The sequence below is a fragment of the Pelecanus crispus genome, chromosome 2, assembly GCF_030463565.1.
Source record: "Pelecanus crispus isolate bPelCri1 chromosome 2, bPelCri1.pri, whole genome shotgun sequence".
Classification (NCBI taxonomy): domain Eukaryota; kingdom Metazoa; phylum Chordata; class Aves; order Pelecaniformes; family Pelecanidae; genus Pelecanus; species Pelecanus crispus.
Window position 1 is genome coordinate 46,166,953 of NC_134644.1, and position 22,673 is coordinate 46,189,625.

Here is a 22,673-nt window from a genome sequence, read left to right on the forward strand (position 1 = left end):
CAGCTTGAAAATGTGCCTCCTTTGTTCTTTTATTTCTGTTTTGTAAAATAATGAGGAATTCAACCTGAATGGTAATGGGTTGTTTCGTGGGGTAATGGGTCTGGAGATGCAAAGCTAGAATGCAATGGGCATTAAGCAGTATGTCCAAAGGCAAGTGTTCACAGCTCTTAGGTCAGACTCCAAATTATGCAGTAAAACAGTATTACACGCCTCCTGATTTTGGACCCTTTGGGGTATCCATTTGCAGCTTTTCTTCTCATCCAAAAGGGCTAAAATTTCCCTTGAGCCTGGGGTAAGGGAAGCTGAAAACTTTCTTTGGCTTCTGGTTCTGGTATTTAGTTAAGCTAGACTTTGTTTAGTCATTCTTGTCCCTGTAAAGAAGGGGGGTGTGAATCACAGCTTGAAATGATTTCTGCTTCCAGTTTTGAGGCCTTGAATGTGCAAGGCAGCGATGGAGCAGACATCTTGGTTCAGTCCTGTCTTCATACATCTTCTAGAAATAAGACGTGATTCTTTGTGTTTGACAAGACACATCTGCACTGATTTTAATGGAGCGTAATTTGAAACTAGTTTAGTTAAACCAGGGCAGATGGCTGCAGGACTGTGTGTAATTTCCTCAGTTTAAGGTTGTGGTGCTGCTGCAAGATTATTAATCTCGTTTTAGGACACCTCATAGCAAAAAAAGATAATAACTGTTGTCATATAAATCTCAGTGTTGAACAAGTACAAATTAATTCTGCCCATTAAAATGTGTAATGAAAAAGAATCCAAAAGTCTGTCTCAGAAGCCTTTGTCAGGTAAGGTATTGTCTGGCTTACTGCACAGCATAAAGATTGTATCTTATATTTTTGGTTATTAAGCATTAGGTAAAATTATGTAGTCATGCCTGATCCTAATCAAGGCTTGTACTGACAGGTGATCAGATATTCTGTAAAGCTCGTCTCAATGAAAATGGAACCAGAGCCATGAAAATTTGCAAGGGCTTAACTACATTGATTTAATATCATCAAGACCTGGTTGTCTGTAGACAAGGTTTTTATTTACTGCTTTAATACACTTATTTTACATATGGAATCTATGCCTCTCTCATGTTTCTTTGCAGTAGTTCGGCAAGCAAGAACAGAAATTGGAATGGTTGCCAAAATGGAAAGTTTAGCCTAAAAACTGGAGATAGAAGCTGTCCTCAAATTTGTTTTCTCAATTATTCATACTGCAAGCTTTATCTTATAAGATACTTCAATTCAGTCTGAGAATAAACATGTGACCTGTCTTACCAGGACCTTAGATTGAACTGCAGAACTCCCCCGACCCAGTTAGCTCTTGTTGCACATTATCAACCAAGACATTTCTGATGGGGAAAATAGAGAAAAGATACTATGGAAAGTGTTCTGTGTTTTAAGCCAACCTTGCTCATGACGAACAGGTTGAATGGAAAGTCTGCAGGCTGGAAAGCACATCTGCTTAAAACATGTGTTGAGTTTTCCTTCTTTCTTTGTGTTAACAGTGAGCACATTTGTAGAAATCATGTTTTCGTCACAATCTGTTTGCTAAATTAGGACACAAACCCGAGAACACTTGTGCATGAGAGTAATTTTCTCTAAATGAGTAGTGTCACTGAGTTCAGTAAGAGCAGTCACGCACAGAATTAAGCACATGCATGAAATTTTGCAGAAATTTGGCAAATACGTTGTCGTCGTGAACAGATTGCCCAGCTTTGCTTCTAATGCTGCTATAAATTCTTGGCTTGGTCCTATTTTGAGTAGCCCTCATTGTATGAGCCATAAGCTATTCTATTGTGCTAAGCCTAACAGAGGATATTTCTCTTATTTTGTCATAGCAACAAGAGCAAGATCCCACAAATCTATACATCTCAAATTTACCCGTTTCCATGGATGAGCAGGAACTGGAGAATATGCTGAAACCCTTTGGACATGTCATTTCCACCAGAATATTAAGAGATGCTAATGGAGTCAGCAGAGGAGTCGGCTTTGCCAGGTGAAACCTTTACTCTTTATTGATTTGCGCACATTTTTTGGCTTTGGTCCTTTGCAAATGCTGTCTATTCTATAATTCTGAAGTCTCAATAGCTGTGGAAAATGCTGAGCAGGACCTTTATCGGATTCGGTGTCTATTCTTTCCACCAAGCTGAAGAATACCAATGCAGAAGGATGTTCATCTCATTGCTCTAAAAAGTAGTTCATTGTATGTATGTGTGTGTAAATAAAAATCGCTAGGAATAGTGAGCTATCCATGCAGTATCAAGGCTGGATAATAATAAATGTCCTACAGCCAAAAGCACACACTTGGTGAAGAAACCATTTAAATGTTTAGCAAAGATTTTGCAACAGGAAAAAGTAAATTTAGCAGTTGGAAGAGCAAAGGAGAGGAACTATAACTGAAGAAACGTGGCTTCCTTGAAAGCTGCAGGGAACTCAAGCCTGTGAGAAGAGCTTAAGAAGAAATATTTGCATATAACAAGCCCTGTCAGAGTAGTCAGATATTTTAGACAGAATGGGTAACGTATTATTACCATGTAGTTCATTGTCAGTACAGATAGACAAGTTTCCATGTTTACTCTCAGGGAATGTTTACACAGATTCTCTTCAGCTTGAAACATTCTTAAATCGAATAGGGTTTTTTTGCAAAAGCCAATTAATAGAGCGCTATATATAGAAAGGTATTGAAAAAGCAAATAAGAAGAGAAATTTGCAAGTGTGCTGTAAATCAGTCTTCTGCTTCAAAAGAAAAGGAAAAAAAATCCCAAATCATTGTTTCTATAGAATATTCATAACATTGTAGAGGAGGTGAAATGACTTAGCCATCTTGCAAATGTTTTTAAAATACACCATATCTTGGTATATCATGGCACTTCTGTTAGTGTCGTAACACCACCGAGTGAAATGGGGTACTGTATGATAAAAAGGTAGCTTGCAAGATAAGTGACATTGTAGTGTTACCTTTGTCCTTGATGTGAAAGATCATCATGCACGAAGAATGTTAAGATAATATTGTCTGAATTCAAATGGAAAAAGGCAAAACATTTGTACTGAAAGATGACATACTGTTCCTTATGCATTCTTGCAGATAATAACATGAATTTTTCTAGCTCACTAAATATAGATTAGTGTAACTCACAGATAAACTTGCATTTTAAAAATTTGTCTTTGTTTGTGGAAATGTATTTAATTATGTAACGTATTTGCAGAAACCTTTAGTGATCTAACATGAAGGTTGTGTACTTCACCATGCAAATGACAGAGGGGTAAAACCTTTGCTCCATCAAAGTATACATCAGATTTCCCATTGACCTGAATGAGGCCAGAGTTAATTCAGGAATTTAGAACCGTAGCTGAATGCTGACTCTTGCCTTTGCAGAATTATCAATACAAGCTTTAATTAAATGACTGCCTGACCTTCTTTTTCTAATAAATTGCTATTTGGTATCTTTTTCCTGCATGTCAATCCAAATAGATGAATTTGTTTAGCTTTACTTATAGTCAGGAAGGTTTCGTTCTAGTTTATCTGCAGTGTGAGCATGCGCTGAGTGGGTATAAATACAGTCTGGCTAGGGGGTGGCAGCTGTATTTCAGTCCAGATAAGATTTCAGAAGTTCACATCAGCAACCCATGTGGTGATCGTGGCTATTACACGTTCTGACCTGGGGCCTTTTATCACAGTGTATCTTGCCTGCTTGTGGAAATGCCCCATGCTTTTTAGCATAGCCCTTAACTGAGCCACAGAAGCACAGGAGAAGAAGTTAACTTTGCGTACACTAAAATGATGCAGCACGCAGCAATTTTGAAATCTCATGTTTCGAAGTCATTAATTAAGCGCTACGATGATTAAAAATCACTTTTTGATTCTGCCTTATTATGTGAATAGTCAATCTCAAAATATGTAGATTCAAAAAGCAATCGGAAGTAAAGACATAGGGTAGACAGCTATTGTCAGATTTTTTTCCTAAATGGGTATGATTAGCAGTTTCACAGTACTGCAGGTGGCTACTTAATCATTTATAACCCAGGTTAAGTTCGAATGTTCTTGGGTCAAAATTACCTGAGTAACGTCTGGCCGCATTAGAGTTCAGCCTCTTTTAAAGTATGTGCCGTACAAAGCTAGCTCTCTTTTTTAAGCTGTGAAAGTATTTCCTCTCTTTTGCCTCCCTCAAAAGCAACTGAACAGATTTTCCTGAAACTTTCCAGAGCATTTCACTGTGGCTTGAACCCAACTGTGCCTAGGTAGGCCCCAGAGGAGATTTTGGGGAGGTGAGTTATGAGCAAGGGGCCAGAGAAGGGAAGCTTTAGACTCTGACTGTGGCTCTACAGAAGTCCATCCAGTTGAAAGGAAATTGCTGTAACCTCTGGACACCCGCCTCTGCCTCGCCCCTTGCCCATACTTTGTACTTCAAAGCCGGTGCTACCTGGCTCCAGGCTCTCTGTGGGAGCTGGCATTCTGCACGGCTTGTGTTGCTGTTGTCATTTGGCAGCGTGGGTTTCTGCTGACACCGGCAAGCAGAAGCTGGGACTAAACACAGCCTATCGTATAGCAGAGAGAGAAATTAGGAGGAGGAGGGGAAAGAAATACTTGCTAGAAGTAAGAAATTGGAAAAAGGAGGCGGTGTGGATGAGCAGCTTTGAGTTCAGTCTGTCATAAGATTGCATGTCGAAAGAGGGAATGACGCGGTGTTGCCCTCACACAGGATTTCATCACAAGACTTAAAATTGTAGTTGTTTCTCTTAAATCCCTGTTGCTGAGAGTCATCTAATGACTCCAGCATCTGATCTTTCATTTAAAAAGTGTGAGTGGATTCCTCAGAGCTTAGAACAAAAGCATAGTCCTTCATCCTCAAAAAAAAGGGGGAAAAAAGCTACAGAAGTTGGATTTGAAGCCTCTTTTTGAGATATAATTTTAAAGCTGATCTCTTACGATTTGAGTTTTGCAAACAGGACATTACCAGCATTGCTGGTGAGAGTAAAAAGCAGATCAAGAGTAGTGAGTGAGAAGGTCTTTTGAGGAAGGCTGGAATTACTGGATAGGAGAAGGTACTGAAAGCATGGAGGGAAATATTTAACTTCATCCTGAAGATGTGTTGTCACTTACGAAGAGGTAACTGGATGTGCTGGAAGACCTGGCTCTCCACAGGCCCGTAAAGGGTGAGTTCCAGCTGTTAAGGTGGGAGGAGATAAAGAAGGAACACAATCAAAGTGGAGCCAAAGCAGCGGTGCTGTTTTGCTAAATGAAAGGAGGAATATTTAGAGGGAGATTTGTGAGGACCAGTGATGATGCTACTTTGGAGGCAGAGAAGTGTCAGCAGTACCAGGGAATAGAGGACATCCAGACAGTTTAAGGATGTATTTGTGAAGAGGGGAAATGCTTTGTTCTTCCTTATTCAAGGGTTTAATTGAAGGCAGTTGGAAAGGTGCTATAAATTTAGCTTGAACAAATCCATCATCTGGGACAGTAGTGCAGGCTTAGATATTATGAGGATCATTCCTACTTTTGGTCAGAAGAATGATCTGTCAAATCCTATATCTTGCACAGGAAATCGCTTTATAATTGGATATCTCAGATGAAACTGGAAATCCCAAACATGCCCCAAAGACTTTGTGTGATATCTGTAAAACATTCCAGTGCCAGTGGTGATAAATTTCCATTGAAAAGGCCTCCCTGGAAGGGGCTCACAGCATCACTGCAGGGTGCTGGGGAGGCCTGTGGGAGAATGTATCTCCGAGACACTCACATTTCCATCTGGCATTGCAACCAAATTTTGGTAGACTCAGTACATCCCTAAGAAAATTGCTAGGCATGGAGCTGCACTTTCAGGGAGAAACAAACTCCAGAGAGGGACAGATGGGGCAGGATCCCAGGACAAATATCAGTGGGACTCCATAACATGAAAATGGATATGCAGCCCTTAAAGGTGAAGAGGGAGGAAAAAGGAAAGTTAGGAGCCATCAGATAATTTGGCCAAGCAATTTTCATAATCCAAGCCCGAGGTACTGTAAGTTTAATTGAAGAACTCCTTGCAACATGGAAAAGGGGGCCAGGAGGCACTGGGATATACCTTGGGGAGGGACTTACTGATACCACTGAATCAATGGAATAAAAATTGCATTTTGTAACCCCACAGTAAAATACGATTCAAGTATCATTTAAGTATCCTCCCTATAAAGATAGTAATATTAATAATACCAAACATACATGTACCACACTCAGCTGAACAGTGGAGCAAGCGTTTTATAGGTCCTTTTAAATGATAAAGTGCAAAGAAAGAGTTAGAAACCACTAACTTTTTTATTTTGTTTGCTGTCTTGTAACTTAAAACGACCTTGCAAGATTCACCCCCTGAGCGACATTTTACAACGAAGTCATAAGCCTCTGAAAACAGAAATTTATGATGGAAATGCTGACAGTCAGACAGTCAAGTATTGCAGAGCTGGCGGGCACCAGCATAATACTTAACCTGAGACTGTGAAGACAGTAGCATAAATCAGCCTAGGTCTAGGTGGAAATGACTGTGTGTTCATGCTATTCTTTTCCAGTAACATGAGAAAATTTGTCCAACATGAACTGTCATAAAAGAATGTTATGATGCTGTTGCCAGCAAATGACCAAAGTCAAAAGATTGTCAATTAGCGCGCTCTGTCACCACAGAGCAAATGGATATGTTAGGTTAATGGTTGGACTGGATGATCTTAAAGGTCTTTTCCAACCTAAACGATTCTATGATTCTCTGATTCTGTGATATAGCAAGGAGATACTTCCATCCCTTTGTGACAGAGCTGGGGGTCTGTAGGGGGCATTTACCCATTTTGTTGCTGGGAGTTTGGGCTTCGTCCTTGTCTTTTCCCTACCTTGTTCTTCTGGAAGAGCTTTCAATGGGGTGCTTTTCTCTGCCTGCATGTGTTTTTTATTAAAATTATCTCCTGCTTGTCTGTATTTTATATGTCTTAAATTTAGTCTTTGGAAACAGTATTCGACTCAGCAACTGGAAGGGAGCAACAGAAAATGGGAAACAAGATTTTGAGCCCCTGCAGGATCATTATTCTATTTATAGAAGTTTTGCATGGATTTCGGTAGACATGGATGTGCTCCAATTTCCACTGAAGCAAAACAAGAGTGCCAAGTCTTTAATTTGTATGTTCTTTTCCTCAAAGGAAGCTGTGCATCTTTCAGGGTTTTTCAGGATAACGTAGGTGTCATTTAGTTATATTGGATTTCTTCTGAAACAAAGAGGTTTCTCGATGGAGAGCACTATAGCTCTGTGCAGAGGTACTCACTCAGGCAGCTCAAAACAGTCACCTTGGCATAATGGGTCGTGCTGCAAGGTATAGTATGGACCATATCCCCAGAAAAGAGGAGCCTATGCTGTCCTCACTGGAATGGTTTCTGCAGATTTTGTATATTCATCTGAGACAGTAAACAATCTCCTGTTGTTCATGCAAACAGGACTGACCATGAAGAATATACAGGCAAGACATGTTGGGAAAAGGTACCATTTATGAGCGATTAGAAGAACTTGTCAAAATTAGTATCTCTTCCTAGGCTGTAAATGACAAAGGGAACAGTTTTTCCAGCATAAAATAGATTCAAACCAAAAAGCATAAACATCTTGAAGCCGTCTCTTACCAACCAAAAAGTTGGGGATGTAAGACACCTAAGTCAGTTACAAGAGAGAAGAAAATCACAGGTTGCAGCCATATCAAGGTCTTAGAATGCCTGGAATTAAATTAGCAAAATAAATTAAAGAAATTAGTGAACATACTGCCATAGGAGGATGAAGAGTAGAACATAAGAAGGTGCTAAGAAACCTCACCCTAATCAAACCTATCTTGTAGCTTTAGAGTATTTAAGACCTGAAGATCATTTTCCCTGACCTCTTTTATATCACAGGCAGTTGAAGTACTCCCAGTTACCTCATATTGAGATAATACTTGTCTTTTACTAAAATACAAGTTTCAGAAGTGATTTGAAGGCATCAACCAGAAAAAAAAAAAAGCCACCTCTTTTCTATCTCATGTGTGCCAATGGATCATCTTCCTTGCAGTTAAATGTTTCTGCCTGATTTCTCTTTCAATTTTACCTGGTTCTTGTCACAACTCCAGTGTGTATTCTAACTGTGTCCTCAGTTCTTTTGACTGCTCCACTGTTTAATATTGCTACTACTTCCATCTTTGCAAAATGCCTTAAATAGTAAAGAAACATTGCCCCCCAAGATTTATTACTCCTGCTCTTAAAAATACAAGAAAACAACAATATTCATATGCTGATCATAACATAAATGTGGCAGTAACAATATAATCTTTAAATATTTACTCTGCATGTAAAAAAATACAGTCCTGATTCTCATTTACATTATTATTATTAAACAAAGTGACTATAGGGTATATGTAAACCAAACCCACATTTTACCACTAACTGGTAATTACATGGTACTGAATATTTCTCATGTATTAGTTATGTAATCATCATGTTATTCCTTGAATATAAATTTTATTGAGTTGTTTCTTGACACTGCATCAATCTTTATCATAAGCATGTGTAAGAGCTTTTGGTTTAAAAAAAAGCTCTTCCTTTTTTTTTTTCATGGTAAACATTCCCTATTACTTACAACAATACATAATGACTACTTCAGAGCCACTATGGTATGTAGAGAGAGTAATATCCAGTTTTTGAATGATCTAAAATAAATATTTAATAGCAAGACATGAACATAAATTTATTTGGTTGTGATACTTGCCTAATCACCCCCAATTTTTTTGTTCTTTTACTAATCATAGTGAAATATCTTAAATTTGCAAACTGTGGCTGCAAAAAAGAAATCATAAACCCAGTCTTCCTTTTCAGATTTTTTTAAATTCGATCCCTTTCCGATTGGGTGGAATATAGACAGTGTAGTTACTCCTATTGTATTTGGGAACTTTACAACTCAGTTTCCAGAGCCTGGAGATGTATAGACACCGATGAAAATTCTCATAGTTTTGTTAGTTTCTTTGGTTTAGAACATTATCGAGAATCATAAAATCATTCAATCGTTTAGGTTGGAAAAGACCTTTAAGATCATCAAGTCCAACCATTAAGCTAGCACTGCCAAATCTACCACTAAACCATGTCCCTAAGTGCCACATCCTGACTTCTTTTAAATACCTCCAGGGATGGGGACTCTACCACTTCCCTGGGCAGCCTCTTCCAATGCTTCACAAGCTTTGCGGTGAAGAAATTTTTCCTAATATCTGATCTAAACCTCCCCTGGTGCAACTTGAGGCCATTTTCTCTAGTCTTGTCACTTGTTACTTGGGAGACCCACACCCACCTCACTACAACCTCCTTTCAGGTAGTTGTAGAGAGCGATAAGGTCTCCCCTCAGCCTCCTCTTCTCCAGACTAAACAACCCCAGTTCCCTCAGCCGCTCCACATAAGGCCTGTGCTCCAGACCCTTCACCAGCCTTGTTGCCCTTCTCTGGACACGCTCCAGCACCTCAATGTCTTTCTTGTATTGAGGGGCCCAAAACTGGACACAGGATTCGAGGTGTGGCCTCACCAGTGCCGAGTACAGGGGGACAATCGCCTCCCTGCTCCTGCTGGCCACGCTATTTCTGATACTGTACCTTTAAAAATATCGTAAGAATCTGGCCTATGGCTTTGATAATTTTTTTTCTGCAGTGCATTTCCTGATTCAAAATAATACTCGGATGCATTATAGTTATCTCCAAATTGCATTTAAACATGAATTATTATCCTCTTAGGATCAGCACCAAAAACATACTTTTGAAGGGAATTTGAAAATGATACTTTGTGAATGATCTGATCAGAGGCAAATTTCTATTGCCACGTGAAGCTGATGTCCTCCCCTTTCCAGCAGGACAGTTGAATATCTGTATCTTTCAGTAGAAGATTCTGAAGTATCTAAGATCTTTATCTTTTCTCCAGAATGTTATCATTTGCCACATTTTTGTTCTATCAATTATGAAAAAAACCCAATGCTAAAAAAATTGATTTAAGAGTGCTCTCTTCCCAGGTTTACCTGTGCTCTGATGACATTCTTTTGTAGAAAACCTGTCCCCTGGAGGCTAGCCTTTAACATATAACATTTCTTTTAACAATATTTTTATTAAATACCAGACTCAATCAACGTTTTGAAACATTTCTGTCTCAGACGAGAGGAACAAATTAATGACAAAAATCCTATTTTGTCCATCTGCCCCAAGTTTCCAAAGACATTCTCCAACAGAGGAGCGCCACAGCTTTTTGAAGAAAAAGTAGGTAGAATTTGTTAGTGTGGACCTAAGAAAAGCATATTATTATTGAGACGCTTCCCAGGTGTGGCTAGTCTTTATGGCTAAAACAAGTAAGAAGAGAAAGAGGAACGTCTGAATTGATGTATGCAGATAGGTTCAGCTTATGATTGCCATAGGAATTGCTGCCTAAGTGGTTGATGTTGATCACAATTTTAACTAAACTAAACCCGGGCTCTTGTGATGGCAAGTATCGGACAATTGTAGTAATACATCTGGTTGCTCTGTACCCCTAATTCCCAGTCGGTCAGTGAGCTAACCAGCCTGAAGAACGCAATCTGAAAGGGTTGTTTCTACAAAAACAGGTATTGTGGACAAGTGAAAATTACAGTTCATACCTATGTGGCCCTGGGATAGATGCAGGCCTGATTATTTAGCGGCTGCCAGGCCCACCTCGGCATGGCCAGGAGGAAGGTCTACCTTCCACGCAGGGACTCAGGTAGGGGCGGCGAGGGATGGACGCGGTTGTTCCTCAGCAACACATCTGAAGGGAACGTGTATAGACGGCTTTGTCTATTGTGCTGCCTTTTCAAACAGAGTCGATAATGCCAGTGTCGGTTTCAAGCAAAGCGTGTGCCAGATTACAGATAGCTAGCAATGGCATTTGAGAGCCGTTAATTGTGAAACTTGAGAAGAAAATGTGCACATTCTTTTTCAGAGTGCTATTCGAATGATGGCCTTTTTATCCCAGAACACTGTGGGTTTCACTTTTATTCTCTTCCCACATAAAATGCATGAAGTGCACTGAGTCTCTTTCACTTGGCAGCTTATATATTGCATTCTTTGCAGGGATTGCTTTGGCTTGTTAAAATGTACCCCATGTATTAAAATGAAATTGTCACTGCTGTGTGGTGCAACATAACATGGTTTGACACTAAGCGCCTGCAGCTACAGAAAACAGACTTTTATTGCATTTATTCTTTCAGAGACAAGAGTCTCTAAAGGCTCAGTGCAGACATTCGCTTAGTTAAATCTGAATGAAGCCAAAGTGAACAATCTAAGTTGCTGTCTTTGTGCTTGTAGAAATGGCCCAGCCCACACGATATGCAGCGATACAACCTGGAAGGAACAATTTTTAATGATTCCACCTGAAAAAAAACTGACAAAAGACTTTGACTTGCACAGAGAATTAATCAGGCAATCAGGATTTCTTCCTTTTTTTTTTTCCTCCTTTTTTTTTTCTTTTCTTTTTTTTTTTTCTTTTTTTTTTTTCTTTTTTTTTGGTGATGGTGGGGTGGTCCTTTAAACTCTGGCAAACGTGTACCCCAGGAGACAAACTGCTGCTCTAAACATTATGTGAGCCACACAGAATGCATGTTACTCTTTCCCAAAACCATGCGACAGGAAGGGTGGTAGATAAATCCATTTTAAAAAGATCTAGACTGGTGAGAAGTAAGTAATATTTATGTCAGCAGAGTTATTTTGCAGAGAGTACCTGGAGGTAAGCACTGGTGTATTGAAGGAGCATTGAACATGATTTTTAAACACATTTTTTCTAAGAAAAACAAAAGCAGTAGGATTTTTCTTTTTGCTTGCTTACTAGCCTTCCATTTCTCTCTTTCTTCAAAGTTTCTGTACACGCTGTGTAGCAAAGTCAACTGTTCTCTGGAATAGTGTGCAGTCGATTTATAAGACCTGAAAAAATGCTGAATTCCCAGATGTGGTATAACCATGGTTTGGGATTTGACTAGTAGCTTTGTATTCTTTACAGTTCCTTCAATAATATGTGTACCAGTTCAGTATTAATGCCTTAATGTCTCAATGCTTAAAGTTATCTTGAGGTCATATGAGATGAACAGTGAGGCATTTCACCTACTAGTATTACATGTAAATTACTGTCTTCACACAAAATTTGTCTTTATGTTGTAATAGGCATATATGCATTGTCTCTGGTTTTGCTATACAATCTGTCTTTGCAAGTTATTTTTTTAACATTTTAATCTTTAATAATTGTTGCTTAATCCTCTGGGTTCTTCTCCAAATCCTGTATTTTTTTTTTCATGCCATTTGAAGTTGGTTTGGGTGCACAAGGAATCTAGAAACACGTCCTTTGCCTTTCCAAGCAGCACGTGAGAGCATAAAGAACATCCTTGTTCAGGGTGATCCCCAGAGCCAAAAGGGGACTGTTCATTGACACTGCTGCGGCTCACACGCAGCCAGGAGCGCAGCTGCAGGCTTTGAGGGTGGCAGATCCTCCTTGCAAGCCACACCATACTATAATGAGCTCAACCAGTTTCTCCGCAGAAATCAGCAAGAACAGCTTTGAAGATTTCTCTCAGCATCTGTGCTTGTCCTTTTTTTCTCCTTTTGCTTTTTGTTTTTGCTGACCGAGCACTTTCATAACAGTAACACGTATTGCCTCTTCCCCCATCCCACCCTCTTGTCTTTTCCAGAATGGAGTCTACAGAAAAATGTGAAGTAGTAATTCAGCATTTTAATGGCAAATATCTGAAAACCCCACCTGGTCTACCAGGTAAGTCTAGCCATAATTATGACATTTAAAATTCACTGAAGAGTTTAGAATACAGAAATTCTGGAATTTATGTGGAGAGTGGCTTGTATTGCTGGCCCTGCTAAGAGGGCATACAGCTTTCCTGGTTGAAGCCTATCATTTATGACCCATAACAACTTCTTCCCTGCCCAAGTTAGTATTATTCAAGTGTTTATGTTTGACAGTAGTAAATTTAAGTACATACAAAAATCATGTTGTCTTAACTGCATTTTTTGCCTTTTTAATGCATATATTGTGTGTGATTTTTTTCCAGTGAGAGCAAAGGCCACATAAGTAAATGCCAGTGCCTTTCTAACAATCTTGGAATATAACTAGATCAGCAACTGAATTATAGGTTAAAAAATAACCAGGATTTCAGGCTGTAATAGCTTTGTATTCTTTACAGTTACTAGTTAGTGTTACTAGTATTAACAGCAGCAGCTATTAATACTAGCTGAGGATATTTCAAATATGAAGTGATTTTATACCATTTGTACTTGCCATAACTTAATGTAATCTTGCCATTTTCTGATGATACCCATAGAATACATTCAGTGGTATGTCCGTGCCACATCAAGAGCCCAGTTCCAGCCAGTATCTTGCTTTTGAAATCTTCTGCTGTCATCTGTGTGGTCATCAGCTGTGCACAGTTTAGCAATCAGCTGCCTGATTCTTAGGGCTTGACAACACCTCCCTGAGGCCACAAATCTGCAAAGGTTTCTCCCTCAGATTGTCTAAAGAGCTACCTTCAATGAGCAAGAAATCCTTGCAAGAATTGCATCCTAAGTTATTCTCTTTTTGTTTGGTTGGTTTTTTAACTTCCATTAAACTATTTCCTTTTTTGGTTACTTTCATTAAATTCTTCCTTGTTCATTGCCTGGTTCTTTATGCAGAAGATGCACTAAATACTCTAATTAAAAAAGAGCCATCTGCACAGCTATTGTGTACAGTAATTGAATGCTTCAATGTACATATACATTTTAGTCAGATCACCTTCATGAAAGAGTATAAAATTTTTAGTACAAGCTGGAAGACTCTATTTTATGGATTTCTTTTTTAAAAGTAGTCACTGACAATTTTTCTCAACACCAGCTAATGAAGTACAACACCAAGTTTTTGAAGTACAGCAGACTCGGGCTGCGTAGAACAATGGGCAAAGCAACATAGGCAGAGACCTTAAACCTTTGGCATGCCTTTCTGTATGCATACATTGAGTCCCAGTAGTAATCTGTTTAATATCATAGCAACACCCAATGGAAAGAGTGTGAATAGCAAGGAATCGGTATGTGCAGCTTCGTCATTATAACTCTGCGTGCTCCATGGTCACGTTCCTAGTTGTCTCAGAGAGGACACACCATTTGAGCCAGAAATATAAAGCAAAATATTCTTGTAGTGCCTGCTTGAGACAGAAAGGCTACATGGTAAAGAATGAAAGCTAGAAGTTGAAAATACTTCTTCTTTTTTTTTTTTTGTAATTTTTAAATTAGTCAGGAATATACTGGGTATTCAACATGAACAATGTGGGACATCAAAATAGGAGTATTGATAAGATAACATGATTACTTACTTTTGTTCCAAGAGGCACACTAAATTGGATTTTAATGGTTGTAACTTTTGCTGCTTTCTCAATTAAAGGACATAAATCAGCTCTTAGTTTCCTGAAGAAAGTGTCCATGTGGGAAAATTGTCTACCATGTTTCTCTTGTGATTGTTGTGATCAGATGGCATGTAGTTGCAAGGATGAGCTGGGAAGTGACTATTTTAAGAGTTTTCATTTCCTGAGTACCATTCAGATGCAGATAAAAGCATCATGCAGCTTGGAGCAAAGCCACTGAACCAATAACTGGACTTACACAACTATGCACTAGATATCTGTAAGATCCCATTTTGTCCTCCATTTTTGGAGGACAGATTTTATAGCCCCAAACACAGATAATCAGAAATTATCACAGGGTATTTGATCCACATAAAAGAGAATATTTGTGCCTCATTATTAGAGTAGGGCACTCTTCAAATCCATATTTAAAAGATATTTCATATTTATTCCTCCTCTTCTTAAGAAGGCGGAGGGCAAACATGATCACTTGAGCAGTTGGGTCAATTCAGGTGATACTGGCCACTCATATTCATTTACCTTTGATCCAGTGCAAAAAACACTCAGTCCTGGTGTCTTCTTGACATAGTTTCCTGTTAGAGCTTCTACTCAGTTTATACATCTGTGCTATGAACCTGTGTTTAAGCCTCTCAGCAAAGATAGAAGCGTCTTGCTTTATCCTCCTCCTGGCAGTTGCTTATCTTCCTGCATGGAGAAGGAAGGAAAATCAAGTCTCCTAGTGTACTTGGAAAATCACAGGCAGAGTCTGAAAACTATCCTCCCAGCATCTCAGTAATTGGCATAGAAAGAAAATCATCTGTAGTTATTGCTGTGACCTCTTTATGGATTTCAGTTAAAAAATGAGGAACTGGAGAACATTAGCGGAAGTATGCAACACTATCTGTTATTAACCTCTACTGCTCAAAGACATGATCTTTCTGCAAGAGAAAATTAATCAATCCTTTTAGGGTTAAATTAAATTGATTTGGGATTTTCAGCTGGATTTCTTTCAGCTGTAGCGGTGAACTGGGAGGGGATTACATTTTTGTCCACGTCTCCTCTCACCCAAGCTCTGATATTCTAGTTCAGGATTGCCAGCTAATAGAAGGTTGCATGAGGCCCATCAGGAAAGAAGTCAGTCAGCCTGGCTGCAGGCCATTTTGTACTACCCTGGTTCCCAAGGCAGTGGGATTATGGACCAGACAAACCATTTTGGCAGCTAGCTTCCATCCATGCTGTCTTCCCCAGTTGTCTTCCCTGAGATGTGATCCTGGTGACATGGTGGGATGTGCGTGTGTGGGAATATGGTGTCTGTAGGATAAAACGTTCACGTGTTGTGGGGGCAGTTGTGCCTGGTTACTAAGTCACAATGGAAGAAGGACTGCAGTATGTAACTTTCACATGATGCTGAACAGCCCATAAGAAAGACCGAGCACCATGACTCTGGCTTTCACAAGGAATAAGCCATGGACCATGAGTTAGTTATATCCTCCCAAGGAGGTATCTCAAACATTCATTTTGAATACAGAGCTCTTTCCCAACTAGAGTTTTCTTGGCAAATGAGATGTAAGTTGAATTTGATGTAATTTTTTTGTTGGAAATAAGATAGGAATTGCAGGAGAGTCACTGGGTGTTTTGAGCCCAGCCAGGAGTCACATGCACATCTAAGCTGACCCACGCCAGGAAAGGGTAAAGCAGTGTTGCAGCTGCAGGAGAAGGAGGGCACACAGGGCACTCTGGAGGATCTGTATTCTGTGTGTTCCCAAGGCAAAAATATGTCATTCCTTGTTTGTCTTTTTGACTTCAACTACTGTCTGTTGTCTTAAAAATTGTAGAGCTGAGCACTTGCAGCTCCAGACCACTCCACTTCAACCCAGTGACAATGTAAAGGTTATTTTCTGGCACTTGAAACATTTTGCTGGTCAGATGTGTAATGCCTAGGTAAACTGAGCAGTATTGTGTCTATGTTAGTGAATTATTCTCATTAAGGGTGCTTCTCTGTCCAACTCCTTGGCTTCGTTCCATTGCAAAGGGAATTGCTCCACTGTCCTGCTTGCTCAACTAATAAGCATTTCATGATGTTCAGTCTTAGATATACAGTACAAAATAATTGGTTGTCCCATAAATAATTAGTTAATATCTTTGCATTTCTTCCAGACTGAGAAAGTACAGTTGTCTCCAGAAATCTGCAAACTCTCAGTGCTGGGCAGATTCCATGTGAACTTCATAAATACTCTGAATAGCTTTGAGTGATTATTTTTTTAGTGGCTTTTTGTGGGTTTTTTTTGTTTTCCCTTTATCAGCACTGCTTTTCTGAGATAAATAGACCAGGGCCTACTGTGTATATATTCTTCCTATAGAGAGTGCACCCCATGTGAAACTAATTGCATTGGCCCTGTATTGCCACTCTGAAACAGAAGTCAGCAAATGAATGCATCAGACTATAGCACTGTACGTCTCCATCAAGACGTGAAGGGCACTATTAATGATGAAGTAGCTCACCCTCAGTCTTTCAGTGCTGCATCTCTTTTTGTTGGTGAATAGGGGACTTCTTACATAATCCTGCTAATCTATCACATTTTGCAATCACTGAATTCCAGTAAAAATTCCTAGCTTTTCTGTCAGTAACAAATGGATTTCTCTTTGGATGGGCAAACTTAGGGTACAAGAGTTTTTGTTCAGCTCCCAGTATCCTTGGATGTCTTTAAAAAACTTAATTCTCTCTTTTTGAATAAATGGAAAGACTTAACGAGTTCTTACTTTTCTCTCTAGAATTTCACAGGAACATGCCTCAATTGCGGTAATTATCTTCTGCTGTTACATCCATTATGCTCCCTCACAGCATTTGCTAGTCATTATAGTACTTCCTAAATTTTGTTTGCTTTGTAAATACTGTTGGTTGTCAGGGGACATTGGGCCAATTCCTATCTCAGGGAAAATTTCGAGGTAGTGAGACACATGAATGCTACAATGCACGGTCAAGAATATTCCCCTTTCGTAGTAGTTCTGTGTGGCTTTTATTGCTAATTTTAATGCCAGCATACAAATATCTGATGAAAGAAGAGGGAAGTAGTGTTCTTGTGTAGGTTAAGAACCCCACAAGTAACAAGCAACTGTGACATTTTGGGACTGACTTTTACTAGAGCAGAAACTCTTAAATAGAAAGAAATTATCTGCAGAAATCCAGATGTATTTGCAAATACCTCATCTCTTGCTTTAATCATTATTTGCCATGCATTTTTCTCTTGAAAAGAGTCCAAGCACTGCATTTTTAGAGACTCATTTCTCCAGAATGAATGGATATTTTCTGTCTCTCTCCTTAGTTTAATTATTTCTCTTAGGTCATCTCTTAGGTTCTCCAACCATGGAGAGTAAATTCAAATACTTAATCTTTGCTTCAGAGAGGTAGACTTACAACATGGAATAATTTATTTAGAGCAACATGTTTTCTAGAAGATTGTGGCTAAAATGGTCATGAGAAAACAGTATTCCAGTTGAGGGTTAACTGTGCAATGGACGGTAGCAACATTTTACACTGTTTTTCTTTTTCTCTTAGTGGATGAACAAATGATATCTTGTTTGTCATTAGTGATGCTGTAAATTGTTTTTCTGGATGAATGAACTTAAAATGTTTTGTTTGATAACTTTTTAGCCCCTTTCTCTTAGTTTGGTGCTTTATCTTTTTATTTCATTGTCTCTTCATTCATATGCATAAAACACTGAAAAACCCTTCCAAAACTGTATTTTCAGAGAGTTTACCTCGCTTTATCAAGGTAAGTAACAAATTACTGTAAATATCCATGTCTTTCTACCTCGATCTCTGTATGTAGGTATATGTATTTGACATTTAAAACAAAACAGCAGCCAAAGGTAGAAACTAGATATTGGTTTGTAGTTAGCTTAAAACACTTGCTGAGTGCTACAGAGAACTTGGCATTCTACTAGGTTTTGTACTAGTAATACTCGGTGCAGCTAGTTAAAAAGCGGTTTTTCTTTTGCATATTGTTATCCTCAGAAATGATCTTTATGCAAAAAACCCAAATTCTCTCACTTGTTTCCTCAGCTCCTTTAACGTATATGATGTTAATGTTATCTGAATCTTTTATATTGTCTACCTTCTAAGAATTCAGTTTTGTAAATATTTTCATTGTTATCTGCTGACTGCAGTATATAAATCCTTCCCTACTGTATCAGATAATACAATCCATGTAAAGACCTTTGTAAAAAATAACTGTTTAACAAATTTTCTATTTCTTTATCCTGTTTCCAATTCCTGGCTGTCATTTTTTATGGAATCGCTGTTATCTTTCGCTTTCTGTGCTCCACGAATGCACATGCTCAGCACATTGTTAGCAGAAATTTCTTTTACATCTTGAACTCTCTAAACATCCTTTTAATTTCTGTCAGTTCCCAGTATTCATCTTTGACAGACAGCTGAAATCTTGAATTCCTTCTGTTATTGTCCTGCCTGAGTCCTGGTGATGACCTTGAGGCCACTGTAACTCCTCCTGCTTTGGACCCCAGGTGCTTCCCACATCCTCAGCAATGTGCTGGCAGCAGTCCCCAGCTCAGATCTCTCTGACAACCTACTCAGTGCAGAATGGGCTCTGTGGACCTGTTGCCTGGGTCGTGTTGGGTGTTAAGAAGTGCCTCGGTGGTATACACAGCTGTCAGAAGAGAGTGTCCCCTTTTTCGGCCATCGCAGAATGGTTAAGATCACATAGACTTTGCAGGAGAAGGCCATAAAGATGGACTTTCTAACCTAGAAACTACACGATGGGTACTGAATTAGCAGAAAATACAAAACCTTTTGCTTCAAAAGCAGTTGCTCTGTTAGGTCTCTGTGGCTTTGTTTTGTGGCTTATGCAGGTTTCTGTGCAGTGGCCAGCCTTGTCAAGTGCTGCATGTTCTGCTCTCCCTTTTAAAGCCATGGCTGTCACACACCACTAGCAGAGGCTGCTGGCTTTGCTTTCCTTCTGGTACTCGGCCAAGTATTGGTTGTAGTAATCCAGCCTGTACTGACTCTTCAGCCATAGATCTCCAATAGGTTGTGATTTCAACTGAAATCAAGTGTTTCTTGGACTGTCTCCTTCCTTTCAAAGACAGCCTTTAAAAGTCAGTCAATACTTGTGTTGCTTCATGGCATTCTTGAGAATTTTAAATGTGATATGTGTCCGTTTTGATCACTGAACAATACACGTTTCTCCATCTTTAGCTCCTTTTTTTTTTTCTCCAGAATTATATTTATGTAACCTTTAGTTGTCCTTGCTGTGCTGACATTTGTGTAGATGCTTCTGGTTCCATAGCACACATTCCATGTCTCGCTGCAAAGATCCATTCCAAATTTCCTAGATTTCTTGGAATTTGAAGATTGTATATTCTTTAAAGATAAGGGATACTTTCTAAGTATCCCTTTCTTTTTTTTTTATGGAAAAAAAAGTTCCCCTGTCTACTCAAGACTTGGTCGCATTTCCATTTAGCTCAAAGACGCCCTTTAACTAGCAGGATACAGAATGAGATGTTTACCCAGTAAACCCCAGTAGCTGATACGCACTCATTTCTTGCAGGAACATGACTTGGCTTAATTTATATTTCAGATATTAGGAGGTGTGTATCAGCGCTAAATCACATAGTTTGGGCTCTTCAGGGTATTTGTGTGAGAGAAGACAGAGTGCTGACATTGTCTAAGGCCTGCGTTTCCAGATAGATATAAAGATGTTGATGATGGGGATGGTCTCAAAGATCTGATGTGCTAAATACTTATGTCTGTTTTATTTGAGCTTCTACTGCTCTGTAAGTTCTTAGGAAAAGAACCATATCTTTTTGTATATTTAAAATATAAATAAATAAATATAAATAAAATATAAATAAATAAAAAGACAGTATTTCATAATATTGTTATTTAAAAAACATATTATGAAATACTGACTTTTGTAATCTGGCTTTATAATTAATGAGAAATTCTTTCACAGATTTTTTTATTACTTCATAACTGGAAGTGATAAAAAACACATAAGATCAGTTTGTTTGTGGTATTGCAGTAATTCAGGTTGTGATGTATAAAACAGCATTACTGCAGTTTGGATTAAGATCTTTCACTTGGTTTATAATATTGAAGTTAGAGAACAATATGGCATATAAATGAGAAAAGATCATTCCTTGTTTCTTTCTGTCGCGGTATCACCTGTCATATCTTTCCTAAGATTTCCAGAAGTCTGCAGCATAAATGGAGAATTGCATTCCTTTCTCATTTGCAGTATCTAGTGGTAATGAACCATGTCACAATTTATGTAAACTAATTTTAATATATACATTTTTTCTTTTAACTCAAAGTGCATTTTTGCTTTGAAGAGTGACTATGTTAAATCTTCTAATTCAACAAATCCATTCCCTTTATATGCAAAGGCAGGTATATTTGCTTATGAACAGGAAAGTCTCTTCTATATGTTACTGCTGCATAACCAGCACAGCTGAGAGCATGTGCGCTGAATTCTGTCGTACCTCATACATCAGCAGGAGAAGTGTCGACAAGTTTCTGGTCCACGGACAGTGCTGTTCCTTGGATGCACTTGTAAAATCCAAGACGAGACAGACGAGTTGCGCAGGTGTTATGGCAGGCAAAATTTATGAGCCAGAAAGATTCACAGCTTGAATTTCAGATTGTTTAGGTCTAAAGGGCTGGCAATTTAAAACAAAGCAAATCAAACAAATAAAAACATGCAAATCAGAGCATGAAACAATGTGGAACATTGTAAAGGCATTTGTACATGATTCAGATTTCAGGGAGGAATTCTGCTTTTGCATCAACTGTGGCCAGCAGTGGCACAACTCGTCCTGTTTCTTCCTCTCCTGCATTACTTTATTAGTCCCTTCAGGACACTTTAAATGATGGAGTACATCTGCTTTGCAGGCCCTCTGCTGCCGTATAGTGCTGTCACACCTGAGCCAGCTAGTTTAAAACTCATTTAAAAAGCTAACTTGAGCAAGGGTATCAATCTAGCTCAGCACAGACTAACCACTTGAGCTCACAGTGTGTTATGCTCAATAATATCCAGCAAGTGGTTTACATGATCTTTTTTGTTTTTTTTAACCGACGGCAATTACTTCCCTTTCAACCCTTTCATAGAAAAATTCTTCCTTTCCTCCTCCTTCCGCCTTCCCTCACACTTTGACACTTGCTTTCACATTAAACATTTTTAAATTCAAAGTATAGAGAAGTTTAAGTCAGAAGTTTCAGTCTGAACCTTTGCCCTGTAAATTCCAGCCAACCTGAACGAAAAAGTTTTATTGAAACTTAACAATGTACAAATAGATATTTTTGACACACTCCTGTGGACATCCGTATTTCATAGAATCATAGAATCGTTTAGGTTGGAAAAGACCTTCAAGATCATCCAGTCCAACCATTAACCCATACTACCAAGTCTACTCTAAGCCAGTCAAGGGTAGACTAGACTAAACCATGTCCCGAAGTGCCACATCTACCCGTTTTTTAAACACTTCCAGGGATGGGGACTCCACCACCTCTCTGGGCAGCCTGTTCCAATTCTTGACGACCCTTTCCGTAAAGAAATTTTCCCTAATTTCCAACCTAAACCTCCCCTGGCACAGCTTAAGCCCATTTCCTCTCGTCCTATCGCTAACTACGCGGGAGAAGAGACCAACACCCAACACCCATTTCAGCCAGAAGCGGAGGCCTCTGGGATTGGCCTTTTCAGATATCCCAATAAAATCAGAGCGTTGATTTCTCACGCATTTTGGAACAGCAGTGTAAATCAGTAAGCATCCAGGTGACGGGCGCCTGGTCTGTGCTGCCTGCAGGGCTCACCGGGGACACGGCGGCTCCTGCCTTGGAGCACACTTGGGCAACAGCCAGCCGTCCAGAGGCTCTCAGGTGGGTTTGCTCCACCAGGGCTGGTATGGAGGGTTTTCTCCAAATGTGCTTTTACTGGTAGAACTTTGCGAAGAACTAGGTGGCTTGAAAGAGAGGATATGTATCGGAACTTCTGAGTGCTCTTGTGAACAGAAGGCAGCCTGCTGGTGCTTGGTGTGTCCTTAAGCATTTGGGGAGAAATTTGGTGCTGGTGCTTTTAGGAAGGACTGTGTAGCGAGAAAGGGAGTGTAATGAAAGAGGGAAGGCACACAGAACAAGAAAGGGGCCTGTCCTTCCTTCCTGGTCTTGCCTTTTTTGCCACTTTCACTCCCTCCCTCCCTCCCTCCCTCCAAAAGCAAACCTTTCCCTGCCACCAGAGGAGCATTGAGGACTGATCTGCAGGGCTCCTCCCCTGAGAGC

At 39.3% G+C, this 22,673-nt stretch overlaps 1 protein-coding gene across 5 annotated transcripts in view; it reads left to right on the top strand.

Moving 5' to 3' along the window:
• RBMS3 (RNA binding motif single stranded interacting protein 3) overlaps positions 1 to 22,673 on the top strand; it is a 723,803-nt gene that overhangs the window by 573,031 nt on the left and 128,099 nt on the right. For all 5 annotated transcript variants that reach the window (XM_075705237.1, XM_075705238.1, XM_075705241.1 and 2 more), the window contains 2 exons: positions 1,838 to 1,995; positions 12,689 to 12,768. In XM_075705237.1, the coding sequence (XP_075561352.1) occupies positions 1,838 to 1,995; positions 12,689 to 12,768 (238 nt within the window). The remainder of the gene's footprint in view (positions 1 to 1,837; positions 1,996 to 12,688; positions 12,769 to 22,673) is intronic.